Here is a 19,918-nt window from a genome sequence, read left to right as displayed (position 1 = left end):
TTCGTGAACCGGAAGTATTCAATCATAACACATGTCAGGAGGAAATGAATCGCCATAATATATCGTAAAATACACAAACCAGTGCAATGAGTAACCGGAATATTGACGAGATTGACGAAGAGGATTTTGAAAGCTTTGCCTTAAATCTTGAAGATGTTGTCAAAGTAATTGATCTGGATGATGATGATCCTCACCCAGATTCAGACGGTTTGTTCAATTTTCGAGATGGTGTTATTTTTAAAAAAAATACATACCAAACATTTTCCGTCGTACTTTTGTTGTTAGGTAATATCCCGAACAGGAAATTTGGTAAGTAGCGTTAGTTTGGATGTTCGGACATGACATGTATCAAAACCAAAAAGAATATTCACCAGACATCAAGATGTCAAAATAGCTTCATCATTAGGGATGGGCAGGACGTTTTGACTAAAAGTCGAAAATAAACATGGTGCAGAATACAACTTTCTTGGATTTTTTTAAGACTATTGATTCTCAGTCAGATGTTAATTTAAATATTTTCATGTACCTTTCATCCACAACTGTACTCACGATGATGCTGACCAAATAATACTAACATTATATTCACAATTTCCTTCGTCATCATGGTCATGATAGTGTGATCATGCTGCTAAAGAACAAGTTTCACTTAAAAATAAGTAACATTTTGCTATGATGGTTATATTCATGGGTGCCAGTCAAATCGCCCCAGCTACAAAACGCCCCAGATTTTTGGTCAAATCGCCCCAGGTTTGGTCAAATTGCCCCAGGGGAGTAGTCAAAATGCCCCAATGTATTTAAATTGGTTAAATATAATATTATATAGTAATATTTCTGATAGATTTTCTATTAGTAAACTGATAAGAGCGAAAGTATTATATTCATGTATAAACAACACTATAATACCAATTATTTGCATGTTATTAATGCTTTTGCAAAGAATTACAAGAATAAAATGAAATGTTTGTATAAAATGTTTATTGGCCATAAATGCATAGTTTTTGTCAGCAAGTATGGTACAATACTTATCAAAACAATCTAGAGCTTTTGTTAATTAATCTTGTCAAACAGTGTGGATAAAAACAGGCTATTAAAACATGTTCACTAATTGACATTCAATGCTAGTTAAAGGAAATGTTGAGGCTCAAATGTATGAGCATTTCAGGCTATAAAAACATATTCACTAATTGACAATCACCTATTGAACGATTGTAATATCTACAGTCATTTTGACTTAAATTTCTGTAGCAGATTTTGTCTAATCATACATTCTCGTCTCCAACTTGAATGTAGTGACCTTAATGCGCACAAATATGAAAGATTTATATCTCTGACATCATCTTGCTCTTGTGGCCATAACTATGAAGACTCTGCTCACTATTTCTTTTCATGTACTCTTTACAATGATATACGTCAAATTATGTATTTTTATACTAAAGGATTTGACCTAAAATAGTGTAAACATATTTTATTCAAAATATATTGAACTAGGATTGGTAAACAAGCCGTAATGGCTTATTTGAATACCTCTCCATTTCATTGATACATGAATAAAACAAATATTAAATAATATGCAGCATGATAGGAAAGCAGGCAACCTGCGTATTAAACATTATTAATCATTTATCAAACCTATGCGATTTTATTATAAAAGTATGGACAGATTGTAGTATGAAAGAATTTACAAGTACATTTTTGTTTGGATTACCATTTAGGACAGAATTTAAATTATATCCATGTTCGTAAAAATACATGCGATGTCTGATGTTAGAATAATTAGGACAAGTAAAGAAGTAATGTAAAGTATCCTCATAGGGGTGACCACAGGAACAGAATGGATCAATTGAAATGTGCCGTTCAAACATGTGCTTTCAAATTACTGCACCCAAGTCTGAGGCGTGAGTGGATAATTTGGCAGAAACGTGTACCAAAGTTTTCATCAAATATATTAAAATTGGGTGGTGACCTAAAATCAATTTTGTTTGGAAACCAATGCTGCTCCTCAATAGTAAACAATGAACTTTTAATTTCAGTGCACTCTTTTATAAATTTAACAGGCAGATTTGATCCAAAATATTTTGTTTATATGACATATACCGTTTAACAATGATTGGCGTTATTTCTCGTTTTTGCAACATTTATATATCATTCACATTGTACATTCGCTATGACGAGTTTATTCTTCCTTCCATTGTATCCCAGAGCGGTATTCATATAAGCTTATGCTTGTTTACCAATCCGGTTCCTTTCTTTGGAAATAAATATGTTTAAATAATAAATATGATACCATACTTGTTGTGATTACATAATGCCATTTGTTGACCAAAGACTATTTACAGCCAATAAACATATTATACAAATCTTTCATTTTACTCTTGTACTTCTTTACCACAAATAATTGGTATTACAGTGTTGTCTACATGAATATTACTTTTGGTCTTATCAGTTTTCTAATAGAAAATTTATCAGTAATATTACTATATAATATTATAGATAGAATATAATATGGAAGTTGACAAAAACTATGCATTTGTGGCATATATTTAACCAATTTACCCAGACTACCCCCCTGGAGCAATTTGACCAAACCTGGGGCGATTTGACCAAAAATCTGGGGCATTTTGACCAAATTGGCTGGGGCGTTTTGTAGCTGGGGCGATTTGACTGGCACCCATATTCATGGGGATCAGTTCTTTGTTCACACAGTGAAAACACACGTGTCACCATGAGCGTGTTCCAAATGTGTCACATAGTATTGTACACAATGCTTGCATAATATTAATAAGTTGAAATATTTTACCAGATGAAGACAATGATGGAATGGAGGTGGATGGAGAGAGCGCAGCTGCCACTGGTATAGTTGCTGATGTTGATGATGCTGGTGTTGTTTTCAAGGAGCACAAAGGTCAGTATCCTATGCCTTGTTTCTGTAATATCCATAATTTAACTTTGACATAATGGAGTGTGAAGAACCCTCACACAAAAAAAGCCTCCCTTAGCCCTGTTATGCTTGCGATTGTTCAGCAGTTCAAATCCAAGAGGATTTATTTTTGCCTTGTTTTTATAGAAGTACTTATCTTGCTTTGTTGGTAATCATTCTTGTGATTGCTTACCCTTTAAGAAGTATTTATTAGTTGGTCAATTCAACACTACAGAATACTACATTTTACTGACATTAAATTATTGATCTGGATTTCTTGCAGATTCTGTGTTCTGTGTGAGAGTTGACCCTATAACTTGTACACTGGCTGTGACTGGAGGACAAGATGACAAGGCTTTAGTGTGGGACATCGAAACAGGCCAGGTCGTGTTTGAATGTACAGGTAAGGAATTTTGCAAGATAAGCTACAACGTTTACATTAGTTACTATGTTTGCAAATCGAACACGCTGGATATACATTATATAAGATAAATAAAGACCATACAAATAAGATGTTGCGGTCATGAAATATTGGTGTTACTGTCCATTATTAACCACAGGCTACAGGTTTTGAGTGTAATATCTTTTATTCTGTAGGGTTTAGATTAAGCATTATGTTAGAGTTAGGGTAGGCTTTCTATAAAAAAACCCATCTATTCTTAGGCAAGGAGTGATAAAAAACAGGGGTTGCAGGCAGAAATCTTCGGTATATAAATATTTACATTTCATCTATCTTGAACATATTTATGCCTATGTTATACTGTTATTTTTATTAGCGTTTAATTTGCTATTTGCTATGTATATAACAATTACAAATGTAATTATAACCTTTAACCAAAACTTAAATTTCTAACCAGTCGTCTTGAGAGACAGTGTTGTGCAACTGATTAGTAGTAACATGGCGGTGAGAAGTATGTTTGAAGTTAAACCAATCAAATGAGAAGCTGGATCTGGGCTATTGTCCGATTCTCCTTCATGGATGTGAAGTATGGGGATTTGAAAACCTGAACATTATAGAAAAGGTACATCTCAGATTTGTTAAATTTGCTGTTGGCCTTCGAAGCTCCACTCCAAACTTTATGGTGTATGGCGAGTTTGACCGAGAACCGCTCTACATCAAATTATACAAACGAGTTATTTCTTTTTGGCATAAAGTAGCAACAAATAACCAATACTGTAAACTCTCCTCACTGATGTATACTTTTATCTCTGTTAATAACTTTGGTTGTCAACTCCGATGGATATCTTTTGTTACAAGAATACTTAATACCTGCGGTTTATCAGAGGTTTTCTCAAACCCCCACAATGTCACTAAAAGATCAGTTTTTACAACATAGCTGGTCCTAAAAGGTCCTTGCAACAATAACCTACCAATTGAAACCTACCGATGGCATTCTATTCATAGGTAGAAGGAAAGAGGAAAGAATATGTAAGCTGTGTAACGCTAACGTTGTTGGGGATGAGTTTCACTATCTCTTTAGATGTGAAACCCTTCTCCAACAGCGAAATACCTATCTCGCGACATATATGTGTGATCTCCAAAAACATTCAATGTTAAAGAAATTATTATGTAATAAAACTACTAAACATCTAAAGAACTTAAAGTCATTTCTGAATGTATTGTATAAATCGCTTACTAAGTAATATTCAAATGATCATGTCCAGCCACTTGCCATGTATATATTTGTTTACCTATGTATTTATATATTCTCATGTACCACCGTTGGATGGTTGAGAAATAAACTTCTCTGTCTGTCTGTCTGTTAAAATACCAAAGGCAATGATAAATGGATCGATCCAAATACCCTTAAATACACCGGGTAGTCCCGTAAGTTCAACCTTAAAAATACACCGGTAGTCCCGTTGTTGTTTTAAGGGATTCAACCTTTTTCTACAAAATGTAAAATGTGTAAAATACTTATGTGAGTGTTTCCATGTTGTGATAATCGTTGTTGTTTTAAGGATTAAGACACATTAATAATATAAACATATAGTTCACTCAGTTCATTAGTAGTGAGTTATTCAGTTTCTTACATACACTTGCATGCTATGAGAATTTTGGTAATTATAATTATTTGCACAACTTCAGTTATGGCAAATACACATTAGACTACTTTCTTCCTACTTCTCGTGGTGGAAGATACCGAGGGCTATGTATAAATGGTTACGTGTGCATTGTGAACAAGAGAAAACGGGGAGAAGGGATCTCGTGAAGATGCATTCAGAAAGACTGCAGATCAACAGCCTCAACTGTCTCAACGACATAATTTCTAAAATACCTCGAGACCACAACCACGGATCTCTATACTACGCTGTCAAAATAAATCTTTTCAACTGTACCAAAATACTGATTATTATTAAAAAGCTAAAAAAAAAAGTAAACGCAAAATCAATCTTGAATTAGGAGATAAACATCATGTGTTGGCCAATTTCCGGGTGTTATTGAGTATTTGAAGCATGGGAATTCATCGGTTCCAACAAGTTGTTTATCTCCTAAGTGAATAGTCTTGCAATTTCCAGGAATCAAATACCATTCGATCATGTTTTTCAACCAATCAGATTAAAAAACACGGTGACTTTTGGTTTAGGATATATTGTATATTCCTCATTGCCTAATATAAAGTAGATAATGTAGATACTAGAAATTACTGTCCCATTGAAAATGACATTTTACAGCGTGATCCTTGTTTAGTTATTTTCCGGTGAACAGTTTAGCATTAACTGTACCGTTGTGAAAACATTGACTGCCCATTGTCTAGAACTAGTTGACCTTGACGACATACCCCTGCAAACCAACCAGTTTGTTTTTACACCCATCCAAAGGTCGGTCTTACGGGACCTAACCAAATACACAGTGAACCAGCCCTGTGATACAGAACTGAACAGTTAAGGCCAAGACAGATGCAGATGAACTGACAACTAATTGCAACTTATATAATGTATGAAAAAGTCATCTGTTGGATCGCCTGAAATATGAATAAAATTAAAATGATAGTTATAAATTTATGTACACAATATACAATCCCTGGATTCATCCCTGTTAAAAGATACAAGAAGAATGAAGTGAACAGATAATCAGGACATCATGATCACATTTTGACCTTCTGACTGACTGACTGACTGAGTTTGGTTTTACGCCGCTTTTAGCAATATTCCAGCAACATCACGGCGGGGGACACCATAAATGGGCTTCACACAATGTAACCATGTGGGGATTCGAACCCGGGTCTTCGGCGTGCAAGCCAATGCTTTAACCACTAGGCTACCCGAACGCCCCCTTTGACCTTCTGACTAATCCCAACTTACATACTGTAGAAGTTGACTGAATTTGTCAAGATTGTTTTTCTCTTTCATTTTGGTCGTCTTGCCACAATCTATTTACATAGATAATGACTTTGTAATTTGACTCCTATATAATGCAACAAATATGCTGACTTGTTAAATGTGCATGATGTACCCAGATCAAAAGAAATAAAGTGATAAAAAAATTAATAATTTTTTCACTTTTTGTTCTTGATGATTCTTTTGTACACGTTGGATTGCCTTCCATACAGCTGTTGGATGAATATATTGTTGTATTGTCACCAGGACACAAGGATTCTGTCACTAGTGTGGGCTGGAGTCATGACAGCGTGTATGTGGCAACTGCAGATCTTAGTGGGCTGATCAAGGTGTGGAAGGTGGAATCTAAGGAGGAGGTGTGGTCATTTGAGGCAGGAGACGTGGAAGTAAGTCGTTCTCACACAATGTTATGGTCATACAATATGTGGCAGTGAGGTGTGGACCACCACAATGTCAAGGACACAATGTGAAGGTCATACATTATGTACAACAGGACAAATCAAAACACTGAACAGTCTATTACACGTCAGATCAAAATACTAAACAGTTTCTGTATCATCCCACTGAATACTGTTCGTAATGTTTAACTATGAAGCAACACAAACAAGACAAGGGTGAGTGAGTGATTTTAGTTTTACGCCGCACTCAGCAATATTCCAGCTATATGGCGGCAGCCTGTAAATAATCAAATCCGGACCAGACAATCCAATGATCAACAGCATTAGCATCGATCTGTGCAATTGGGATACGACGACATGTGTCAACAAAGCAGTGAGCCTGGTCATCCGATCCCGTTACTCGCCTCTTACGACAAGCATGGGTTACTGAAGATCAATTCTACCCGGATCTTCACGGGTCAACAAGGCAAGACATAAATCATTAAATTTGTGAATTCTGTCATCATGTCTTCTCCAGTGAAATGGTTTGTAGATAGAATCACTATATGTGTTTTCAACTTTCCTCTCCCCACTCCAATATACTCTCTATTTGGATTTCTGTATCTAAATCTGCCCACAAAATACACCATCCACGTCTATAACCCTCCCCAAATGATCTGTACCCATGTTGCCAAGCTGTCAGTTGTTCCATGGCGAGTGTATTCATTTCCATTCCAATTAAGGTTGTGGTTGTGTCTGCAGTGGTTGCAGTGGCACCATGACGCCCACGTCCTCCTGGTGGGCACCGTGGATGGGCAGGTGTGGATGTGGAAGATACCAGGTGGCGACTGCAAGACATTCAGCAGCCATGGTCCGGGAGCTCTCAGTGGAGTGGTCATGCCAGATGGTGAGATGGAACAACTTGCTGCAGTTACTTTAAATAGTTTGGCTGCACAAGTTTCTCTTAATATCAAGACAAAGTAAAAAAAATTGATGATTGTTTGTATAAGGTAATACAGCTTTATGATTGCAAGAAGGTCTCAAAAGTGAATAAATGTTTTATGTTTCTTGATTTAGAATGATGTTGGAAAAACAGGTAATACATTATAAATTGTCGGTTTTAAATGTCCTTACTGTGTCTGATATTAGTATGTCACCAAATTTCATAGTAAAAATATTTTGTATTTCATTTCTGCAAAAAATGGGCAAATGTATGCATGGACTGGCCAAAAGGTGCTGTTACACTATGAATTAGTTTCCATTATAGTTTTTTTATGTATATTTAGGTAAACGAGCAGGTGTGGGATATGAAGATGGAGTAATCAAGATATGGGATCTGAAGACAGGAGACTGTCAGCACACTATCACAGGTAAAGCCTCAGAGGAACTATTGAATAATGATCGTGGATCTGTTATGTTTAAATTATGTCATAGTTTCTTCACCAAAGTTCAACAGTCAGCAAGATTGAGACAATTGGCATATCAATACCAGATAAAATGCTGATCATGTGTATTGTTCCACTGCGCTGACTGAACTACAAGTATCAGCACTGCCATCATGTGTGACTAAGTGTTACTTGGAATCTATGATGAATATGTTACTGTAGTGTAAACACACACCCAGACAAGCCCTTTCTTGATACTATATGAGTGAAATAGTTTAATGCCCTTTTTAGCAATATTCCAGGTGTCCTTAGTAGTGATAGGGGAACAGGTCAAAAGGGCCAAAGGACAAAAGGGCCAAAATTAAAAAAGTCAAAAGGGCCAAAATTAAAAAGTCAAAGTCAAAGGGCTATAGACTTAAGTCAAAAGGGTCAAACTTTTAGAAAGTAGTGGTATGGGTTAATGGTTGGAAATATATATCAATTTAAGAAATTTTAGACCTCTTGGATCATTATTAAAAGAGCTGTGTTCTTAAATAGTCTGAAATCAGACTTACACTTTATACCATGTCATTATTAAGATAGAAGGAGACCTCTGGTTTTATGTAAAAACGTTATGCTTGGGACCTTTTTTATGTAAACACACACCCTGTGTGGAGCTTTGTCTGAACTAAGACTTGACCAACAGAGTTATGACCCTTTCTCTGTATATGACATATCTCTGTTCTTGCATGTTGGTATCATGTCTATGACAGCAGAAATCAAGTTGTTGTGGTGAGTTACTAAATAACATTTACTTCAAGCATTAATTTTAAGAGGGGTCATCGGAGAGGACATGTTATTATCATGAGTAGTTTCTCAGTGTACATCATGATGCTGTTTTGATAAGGTTGTGAGAAGTTCATGCATGCATGATGATGTGTTGCAGGTAACGATGGCCACAATTCGTCTGTGGTGTCACTACACAGCAGCAAGGATAACTCCCTTCTAATGAGCGGCTCCACCGACATGACAGCTAAACTTATCAACACAACGACTGGAAAGGTGAGAAAAGCATTTGAGATTGAAGATTAAGTCATTTCTTTGCACAATTTAAACTCTTTGTTAAGCTCACTTGTTTCTGTATTTCTGTTCTTACTCTGGATAAACAATTCTTTGCTCCTGGAGAAGAAATAGAGGTGGTACAGTTTTTTCTCTATTAATAGTCTGTGTCCTAAAATACATTTGATCAAGATATTGTGTTGCTGACTTGTGAAAGAAACAAGGGAATCCATTGCGACTTGATTATGTGGTCACATGTTACTGTGGGTCTGCCAGCCTTTCGGTGTTAATTTGATGACCATCTTAACAAATTTACTGATTTTTCCTTATCCTGACTCATGATCGTTGCTTATCTCCCTCTTCTATGCGAATGTTAGTGGAACACTTGAATCCTTTGTAGTTCCCTAAAGCGGACATAAAAGTACACCCACGAGTTACCTCCCTTTTCACGCGCAAACAGTCATGTGACCAGCCTTACTTGTCACTCTCTCCCTTTTCGCCCAAGTGGATGGTTGTGCGAGTACTGGAGTCCCGTATACTGCATATATCCTTTATATTTAGATCCTATTTATCGAAATTACGCTGTGTATGGTATTTGGCTATAACTAACATGTATTATTTTTTTAAAATTTGAAGAAATTGTTTGGTTTTGTGACATATTTTCATCGTAATGTAACCTCACATCAACCATCAACATTCGCCAAACCCTCAGACCTCTTCGTGCATCTGAAGACAACGTTGGCGATCATCTGGCGACTCTTGTCATCATGGAGGAAGGCGGAAGGTTAGCGAAGACCACTAACTCTACTAGAACTATGTCTGCGAACCCTCAAGCCTCCCGAGATCCAGCCATTCCAGATCTAGATCCCATAGCCCTCACAGACGCTCGGAGAGAACATTCCCGCGAAAGAGAGGAAGTTCAGAAGGTTCATGAGAAAGGCAAGGTTCGAAGGATGAAGGAAGTTCACGAAGGCAACGTTCACGAGACAGGAGTTCGAGACAGGAGTTAAGCGAAGGGATGGATCACGGAGGATTAGTGAAGGCTTCTCAGCGATTATCTGATGAACACAGCGATTACGTCTTCTCAGAAGCGGAGGTTACAGCTTGGATAGCTAATGAACTGAACTTAGAGTCTCCCTCCAAGGAATTGGATGAAGCTTATACATATAAGATGTGCAAGGATGACTTCGACTCGGTGATGATCCCTCCTATTGAGCCTATATCCAAGGTGCCTTCGAACCTACGCTCGGCTTTTGAGAAAGCTACTAGATTCCAGAATCAGCATCTGCCATCATTTAATGTGAGGAAATTCCCATTACATCATATGGACCCCTTTATGAGAGCGCCGGACTTAGATGAGAATATGAATTCGAAGTTAGTCAACGACTCTCGGAACAAGATCTACAAGGTGGAGGACAAAAAGTTGGCCCAACTTGATACCGCGACAAGAAGATCCTTCTTCGGACAAGCGAGATCCCGAGCAATCAATGAGGCATTGATTAACAAGTTCCAGAACCCCAGTTCAGAAGAAGATGATACTATCGGCTCTGCTTACTCAGAAGAAGGACCAATACTCTGTATCGGACCATTTGACCTCAGCGTCGGCGGGTCTCACCTTGATATGGAGACAGGGTCTACTTGCATCATGTTCCTGGAGCAACAGATTTACCCAACGGCTACTTAGACCTCCTTGGGCGGCGCCCATTATCTTCGGAGGCGAGATAGATGAAGCAGCTAAGGAAGCTATTCACGATTCAAGGGAAGTTATGATGATCAAGTCTATAGATACTCTCGCCAACGTCATTCATCATACTTCACAGCAGTACAACAGCAAGTCGAAATATTCCGGTATCCAGAAGGCTAAGGAGAAGAAATACTCCAGCCTCAGAGGCAGGAAAAGCTCTTTTCGTCGGAAAATTGGGGAATAATGGAGGACGACCTCGTCTCACAAGTAATGTGAGAAGGGTACAGAGGCCACACCACCGTTAACCCTCAGACCGATGGTCTTCGACTATGCAGACGAGCAAGCAGACAAACTACAAGAAGCCAAACTACAAGAAGAATGCATCCACTCACAGAAGTTCTACCAATTTTCCTAGACCCAAGAAAATTCAGGTTGATTTACAACATGCGAAAAATTCAACCAAGACTATCTACTCAAACCAGAAAGGTTCAGAATGATCCACCTACCTCAACTCAGACTACTCGTCCATCCAGCAGATTATATGGCCAGCATAGACCTTCAGGATGCATATCTGCACATCCCAATACATCCGATCAAGAAAATATCTACGATTCCTATTCAGAGGTCAGCACTTCCAATGGAACATCCTACCGTTTGAAATATCGTCGGCTCCGTGGTTATTCACACAAATAACCAAGCCCATAGTCGCCTACCTACATCATCGAGGTCTAAGCAGTGCCTTTTACCTGGACGACGGCATACAGGTTCATCAAAATGCCAATCAACTCAGACATCAGCTGAACTTCACAATCAAGTTGCTCACACAACTAGGATGGCTAGTGAACCTGATGAAGTCAGAGTTGGAACCAAAAGAAGATCTTCAATTTCTCGGGATAAGATTTATCACAACACAGAATCGGATTGTGGTCCCAGAAGATCGTTTGGTCAAGATACAAGCCATGATTCCTCAAGCAGTCATCTCTCCGTTAAAACTACGAACATGGCAATGCCCACTCGGTCTACTAACCTCAGCGCAGGACTTGACTCGCACAGGAAGATTACAAATACGTCCGTTGCAACGATTCCTGGCAAAACATCTGGACAGCGTCGACCCTATCTCGCTACCAGACAACCTCAAAACGTACCTGCTTTGGTGGACTCACAGGTCGAATGTTTGCGAGAGGGACCTATTTACAAGAGCCGGCCTTCAACACACATCTTTACGTAGATGCATCACTACAGGGATGGGGTGCGCATCTCAACAACCAAGTTGCATCAGGGAAATGGTCGAAAACAGAACAGCATCTTTACATGAATCTGATGGAAATGAAAGCTGCGATCAACGCCGTACAACTATGGTCGAGCTCGCTGAACAACAGAATGCTGATGGTCCACACGGACAACTCTACATTGGCATTCTCCATAAATCGGCAAGGATCAACAAGATCGCCAAGCCTACTTCAGCTCACATTCCAGTTGTTCAACATCATGGAGGATGCAAACATCTGGTTAAAGGCGTGTCACATACCGGGAGCCAAGAACGTACTAGCAGACGCTCTTTCCCGACCACTTCATCCGTCACCCACGGAATGGATGCTGCATACAGAAGCATTCCGGCTCATCATAAGGGAAATAGGATCCCCATGCATAGACCTGTTCACCATGAGGTTCAACAAACAACTACAGACTTTTGTCTCACCAGTACCAGATCCCCAAGCCTGGGCAACAGATGCATTGAGCACATCATGGGAAGGACTAAACGCATACGCGTTTCCACCCACAATATTACTACCGAAAGTACTGTTGAAGATCAAACAGACAGAGGTGCTACAATTGACTCTGATCACGCCCTATTGGCCAGCGAGAGTATGGTTCCTAGACCTAATAGAAGACCTCGGAAGTCCAACCCCCAAACTACCAGAATGGCCGAACCTACTCAGACATCCGCACACCAAAGAAGTCCACAGGAACCCAACACTGTTCCAGCTACATGTGTGGACCGTATCAAAACCTGTCTGAAGAAAAGAAGGTTATTCCGCCAGAGCAGCGAAAGCAGTAACCTTAGCGTTACGCAGATCTACTCGCAACTTGTAGACAAATGGCAGAAGTTTGAACAATATGCAAGGCAGAAAGGCTTCACAGCTATGAAAGCTACTCATCCTCAAATGGCGGAATATCTATGTCACCTTAGATATACAAGACATCTGAAAGGTTTGACATTATTCACATATCTGGCAGCCATCAGTACAGTCGTCACTATGAAGTCAGGCATCAAGTTGACGAAAGTACCAGAACTACTTGCTCTGCTGCGATCTTTTAAACTGGAGGACCAGCAAAAGAAATTCAGAGTACCAGCCTGGGATCTAAATGTAGTTCTACGTCATCTCATGAGTGATGCCTACGAACCTCTAGAACAGACTACGTTCAAGAGACTCACACAGAAGACTCTGTTCCTACTTGCCCTAGCCACGGCAGTTCGAATGTCTGAGATACATGCGCTGGACTTTGGACGAACTAGATTCGACACGGGGCACCGTGCTGCAGTTCATCTAAGACTTAGATAGGACTTTATTGCAAAGAATCAACTACCTGGTCAACCAGATAGACAGTTCCATGTACCAGTGCTATCCACGATCCTAGATTCAGAGGACACCCAGGACTTATCCTTGTGTCCTATCAGAGCCTTGAAGATATACCTTCAAAAGACTAAAACAAGGAGACGAAAATTCAAGCGCCTATTCATCCCCTGTCGACGGAGACATCAGTGGAAGTCTTAAGAACAACAATATTTTTTGGGATGAGAACCGTTATACTAAGAGCCTACAAAGCAGCAGGACTAGAACCTCCAAGAGCTTCCAACCCACATGAAGTCAGAGCACTGGCGTCAACACTGGCTCTGCATGGAAATTGCTCTATATCATCAATTATAAAGTCTGCTTCTGGAAGTCGGATACAGTGTTTGCCAATCACTACATCTGAGACATAGCCACCGAAGACGTCTCTGGCATTCACCAGTTTGGGCCACTCATTGTAGCACAACAACTAACGGTTCCACAAAGGCGCTGAGTTGGAAATCTCACCCTTTATCACGTTGACTTGGTGATAACTTTTACTACGGAAAAGTATTAGTTTGAAAATCCATGCGCACAGTCTAGACTAGGCTAGCATGAGTGATTTAAGACTCTGTACGGGTAAAGATCTTACCTGTAAGTTAAGGGGTCGCAACTCATTTATGATAAAGATCTTATCATAATCGATGGTATGTGATAGATAACTAGTAAAAGAAGATACTAGTATATCTTAAGCCACATGAATCTACAAGATTCAACTTGTCTGAGAGAGAAGTATGACAAGATAGTGCCACCCCCCACCCACCCCCGAGATTTAACGGAAGTTGGAAGAATAGGATCTAGGAAATGCCGTTATGCAGTTCCCATGGGGGGATACAGGACGTATTTAAAGACAGCTGATGAATCCAGGAAGTGGCTTGACCCACCACCAATCCGAAGGATTCTATAAGCAATGATCCTGAGTCAGGATAAGGAAAAATATGTAATTTGTTAAAGTAAAATTGATATTGTATACTTATCCTGACTCATGAGGAGAAACCCTCCCAACCTCCCCGCTGGAAACACTTTGGATTTCACAGTAGATCCTGGTACATGGGCAGATAAATGCAGGAGAGAGTGACAAGTAAGGCTCACAAGAGGTCACACATGTTTGCGCGGGAAAGGGAGGTAACTCGTGGGTGAGTGTACTTTTACGTCCGCTTTAGGGAACTACAAAGGATTCAAGTGTTCAACTACCCTTCACATAGAGTCAGGATAAGTATAAAATATCAATTTTACTTAAAAATTACATTTATGAGCAGTGCTTCAACATGTGGAAGATACTTTATGCCAAACTGCATCATATTGCAAAAAAAAGCTCTTATCAACATAAAACAGTGATACAAGAGGGTATCTACTATAATGGTACAAAAAATTAATAGTAACAATGCTGTTTTATTATATGTACACACATTCTCATTTCCTGGTTAGTCTCCTTGAAGCAGGTGTACTAAAATGTTTTGTCTGAACCATTGCTATATTACTGTTAGGATGCAATGTGTCGCTTTGACATGACAAGTGTCACCTTAATATGTGTTGCAAATGTATTGTAACAATATCGTCAAGATACTTATTGGATTGTATAAATCATCTGATAATAACAGACAAGCAAGAATGCTTCCATAGTAACAAAAGTCTGTGGTTTCAGGTGATATCTACCTATGACTGTTCTAGTCATCGTATTGGATCAGCTGATGATGAAAATTCAGTGGAAAGTGTTGGGTTGTCTGGTGTGTAAGTATCAACTCCAGCTGAAGTCTTGTGCTCCTACAGACAATTTTATGCTAATGTCCCTTAAGTATTTGTTCATGTAAAAGTTAAGCCCAATTTACAAGCACACCTTACATCAGAGGTGGATGCTGGTTATTGTTTACACATCTGCAGCAATTTAATGAGGGGTTGTGTAATGTGCATTGAAAACCTGTGTTTTAAACTATGACCTGTAAAACTGTCAATCAAATGTAATATTGTATTAAAGCCAGGCACCTGGGTGCCGTTCCACTAACCGATCTTATCTAAGATCAGTCTAAGCAAGTTATGCCAATTTTACAATCGTCCTAGCTAGAAGTTATGCTCATTCCACTAACCGATCTAAGGCTGAATGTAGCTGGTCCTGATCTTACGATCCAATCCTAGCTGAGATCAAGATTCTTTCGTGCAAGAGATAGAAAAGTGTGAGGCACGAGTTATCTCCCTTTGTATAATCTATACAGACAATGGAAGTACATTTAGTTTGGAACCAAATGTAAAAAATCCACCCTTCAAGGAGAAATCACCTTGAGCACCTTGGTTTCAGGGGCAAGTGCGTGTGAACGCTGGGCACTAGTATCTGGCATAATATGTGGCTGAACCTTGTCGATCAGCATAAACAAAGCAAGACAAGGCATTTAGTACCTCGCCACAAGCACATCATCAGATAATGTATCTGGTATCTGTGAGCGGTCTCGAAAAACACGCTCACGATGGAATGCCTGCTCTTCTTCTTCACATAGAATAACGAAAGCCGCCATGTTGGTTCTCTACGTTTGATTTTAGCAATCATAAGTTGGTCGTGAGCAACTTGGACTTTTGATTTTAACTAAACGATTGACTTGGGTAAGATCGGTTAGTGAAAAGGTATGCCAATCACAACGTCACACTCTGATTGGGATCATAGGGGTTTACGATTGGCGCAGGAGCTAAGATCGGTTAGTGGAACGGCACCCTGACCGTTTGAGGACGGCAGGCAACAGTATGGCAATACATGCAACTATGTTATGTTTAGACAACAAAATATTTGATTGCAGAGAGAACATATCATGAATGAAAAGGGTCTGTGAGGTAGCCAAATGGTTAAATCATTTGCTTGTCGAGCTGAAGACCCGGATTCAGTTCCTTATGTGGGTAGAATGAATTAGTTGATTATAGGATTTTGAAGAAAAACAAATATCACTCCAAGTGTAAATCTGATCTTATTCCATCAAGGCGAAAATCATCATGTGATATAACTCATAAAGGCAACTCTGTGTATGTTTCAGGTTGAACTACGCAGCAACAGGAACACTGGGCGGAGTAATGAGCATCTGGGATATCTCCACACACGTCGTCAGACACCAGTGTGTCCATGGTGTGAGTAGAAGCTTTTATTGATCATCACAGCTCATTGTTTAATACTTGGAATATGCCTACAATCTGCTGACTGATATCTTTGTGGAGGTTTCTGATTGAGCTAGATACTTTCCTATTTCACAGACACCTGCAGGGGGCTGATAATTGGTCGCGTACAGTTTGCTTTTAACTTAAGAATTTCAGCTACATAGAGACAAAAATATGTCTAACCATTGAAATTGTATAAGCTGATCCAGTCCTATTTGCTCACACCTTTTCTGCCCCATTATTACGGGAGGTACAGTGAAGTCTGTCAAAACCAGCAACTGTGCAATCCGGCAAGTTGTCAACACCGGCACAAAATCTCAGTCCTATCCATGGCTAGTACATTTATCTTCATTTACAAGCTCTGCAAACCGGCAGCTGTCAATTCTGGATCTCGGCATGAAATGAGCCGCCCGAATATGTGTTTATATAGTAATCAGCGCTGTCTAATCTGACACATAGCGAGGAGTCGGCGGATGTGTATTGTCACCAATTAATCCTTCGCTGACACTACATGGTTGCCGACAAAGATAATTTAATCTTAGTTCAGTATGGCTATAGTTGTACATATAATTAGTGAAAATTGTCACTCATGAGGGATGTAAAATAAGTGAATATGAGCTGAAATCTTTGTCTTTTATTGTCAATGTTTGCAGTAATTGAGATAACCACGTGATCCAGCAATGTATGTGAAAGTGACATAACTCATTCAGTTCTAGTCGTAGGTAACCGTGTCAGCTCCAGCATGCTGTCTAAACCGGATTATTTCTTCAGTCCCGACGAGTGCCGGTTTAGACAGCTTTCACTGTATGTGTGTGGGGATATATGCAATAACACAATTACACAATTTCCTTGACATAAATACCTGTTGTCCTGTGGTGTTGTACAGGATGGTATCGTGAAGCTGAAGTGGGATGAGACGTCCCCACTGGTGTACACAGCAAGTCTGGACGGAGTGGTGAGCATGTGGGATGCTCGCAGTGGCAAGGAGGAGACCCGCTGGACGGGGGCACTCGGCTGCCATACTGGACTTTGATATCACAGAGTGAGTTGTACTGTTAAATTAGTTTGTATAGCATGCAGATTGTATAAAACGAGCATGAGAATGTTGTGTTTTCTCAAGCACAGTTTCATAAGACCAGTATGATAAACACCCATATGTCATAGAAATATTCTTGATAAATAAAGAAGAGTGAGTGAGTATGGTTGTATGCTGCTGTTAGCAATAGTCTAGCAATATCACAGCAATGAACACCACCAATGTGCTTCACACGTTGTACTTATGTGGGAAATCAAACCTAGACCTGTGGCATGACAAGTGAACACTTTAACCACTTGGCTACCCCACCACCCCTTGTACAGAAGAAGCAGCATCTTTTACAAAGAGAAACAGTTTAGCATGAATGTGAAATAGATGTTGTGAACATTGTGCGACAATTTTGCTCATGCAGCACTGAATCTACCTACAGCTATAAGATTACACAGAAATGTAGAATGTTGTATTTTCTATCCGATGGTATAAATTCAAGCGCAAATACTTAGGCGGTTTGAGAAATAGACACTGCTAAGTGTTGATCAATATCTTGTTATGAACAAAGACCCATGAAAATATAGTGTCCTTATCCACAGCTAAATTCTCTCCATGTGACAATGACCCAGTTGTAAGCATAGCGGAGTTATGCCCCCATGTCTTTAAGTGTGTGTGACCTTTCTGTCATCATTTTAAGTCATGGAGGAAAATCAATTTTTGATAAAGCACAACTGACTCTTCTGTTATGATATTTTGTGTTATTTCTGTTATAAAGAATTGTGTTGTCCAAGATATTTTTTATGGATTAAACTTCTTTTTATTTCCGCTCAAAGCGTTTGAATAGTGTTACAGATCCCTTCATCTGTCAGTTCACCTGATGAAGGGATCTGTAATGGTCCCGATCCCTCATGTTGTTAGTTTTAAAAACTAATGAATAATCAAGTTTATAACCTCCATAAAGGATACTAGAATATCTAGGACATCCATATACAACTTCTAAATGCTGCTAAAAGACAAGAATTGTGTTATTTGTGCTCAAACTAGGTGATCATAATGATGTACCATGTTCTGTGACTGATTGTTGTCTATTTCCAGGGATGGTGACAAGTTGTTGACCGTTTGTGAGGATCATACAGCAAGAGTGTTCTCAATCAAGTCACCAGATGGATAAAGACACGGCTTGTACAGTCATGTTTTATAAAGATATTGAAACTCTTTTGTTGTCTCTCTACTGGAACATTATGTGCTTATTGTCATGGTATCCATGACGATTTGGGTCTTCAACAACCCATGCCCGTCACAGAATGCGACTAACAGGATCAGGTGGTCAGGCTTGCTGACCTGGTTGACACTGTCATTTAGGGCTGGGACCGGTAACCCGGATACCCGGGACGGCTGGGTAATGAGTTGGACCCGCCGTACCCGTCTTAATAACCAACCCCGTTATGATCATGTGACTAATAGATTAAACTATGTTAAATGTTATTCTTTCAGGATTAAAATGTTGTATTGTCTTTAAAGATTTAGACATAATTACAGTCACTTCTTTTGAATATTATACATGGTTAAGACATTGAAAAACTCGAAATATTAACCTCCAAGCTGAAGAAATTATCCGGGTAAGGTAGGGTAATAGGGGGTGGGGTACCCGGGTAGAAAATCTGGACCCATCCCAGCCCTAGTGTCTTTGTATCCCTTTGTGAAACGATGCTCATGATGTCAATCACTGAATTATCTGGTCCAGACTCAATTATTGCCGAGTACAGTGTTAAACAACGAACAAACAAAATGATGCAGATCACTTGTGCTCAAGTACCATTGATCAATTGCTTCACATTATCAGCATCATCACTGGCACGCCAGGACTGCTGCTTATTTAACATAGATAACTTATCATTACCACAGCATTATATTACTATTAATTTTAAGACACATTTGCATATATGTTTCAGGGTAGGATCTCCACTTCTGTCCAAAGTAACTAGCAATCATACTAAATAAACCAAATTGTGTAAACCAAAATGTCCTAACTTCAGTCATAGCACAGCTTCCCTACAGATGCAAATACGTCATTACCATGTGCAACATCATAGCAACATGGCAACCATATGGGTGCAAAACAGCCTCCACTTGATGCTGCAAGGCAACATCATAGCAACATGACAACTACATGTATATGGTGGCAAAAAAGCCTCCACTTGATGCAACAAGACATGGTGCAAGACTTGGGTGCAGCAAAAACATCATGATTGAGCAACAAACCAGCTACAAGGTACAACAAAAGCTTCATGCAACATACCACCCTTTGGTGCAACAAAGTGACCACTAGGTGCATCACAACCCTTCAGGTGCAACAAGGTAATACCCTGAAGGTCCAGGTTAGAATATTGATCTTCAGTAACCC

At 39.3% G+C, this 19,918-nt stretch overlaps 1 protein-coding gene across 1 annotated transcript; it reads left to right on the top strand.

Annotated features, from left to right (window-relative positions):
- The first annotated feature begins 6 nt into the window (after positions 1-6).
- Positions 7-18,721, top strand: LOC124265246 (angio-associated migratory cell protein-like). Its single transcript, XM_046700035.1, is given in 12 exon segments — positions 7-207; positions 2,801-2,902; positions 3,201-3,320; positions 6,506-6,645; positions 7,399-7,543; positions 7,923-8,006; positions 8,947-9,062; positions 15,001-15,086; positions 16,370-16,460; positions 17,374-17,490; positions 17,492-17,529; positions 18,610-18,721. Coding segments are annotated over 12 exon segments (1,236 nt in total). The 5' UTR covers positions 7-86; the 3' UTR covers positions 18,686-18,721.
- Positions 18,722-19,918: the final 1,197 nt, after the last annotated feature.

Source organism: Haliotis rubra, unplaced genomic scaffold (genome assembly GCF_003918875.1).
Source record: "Haliotis rubra isolate DU_JTF1 unplaced genomic scaffold, ASM391887v1 Scf97, whole genome shotgun sequence".
NCBI classification, from domain to species: domain Eukaryota; kingdom Metazoa; phylum Mollusca; class Gastropoda; order Lepetellida; family Haliotidae; genus Haliotis; species Haliotis rubra.
Note: the sequence above shows the minus strand (reverse complement) of the source record. Positions and strands in the feature narration are given on the sequence as shown.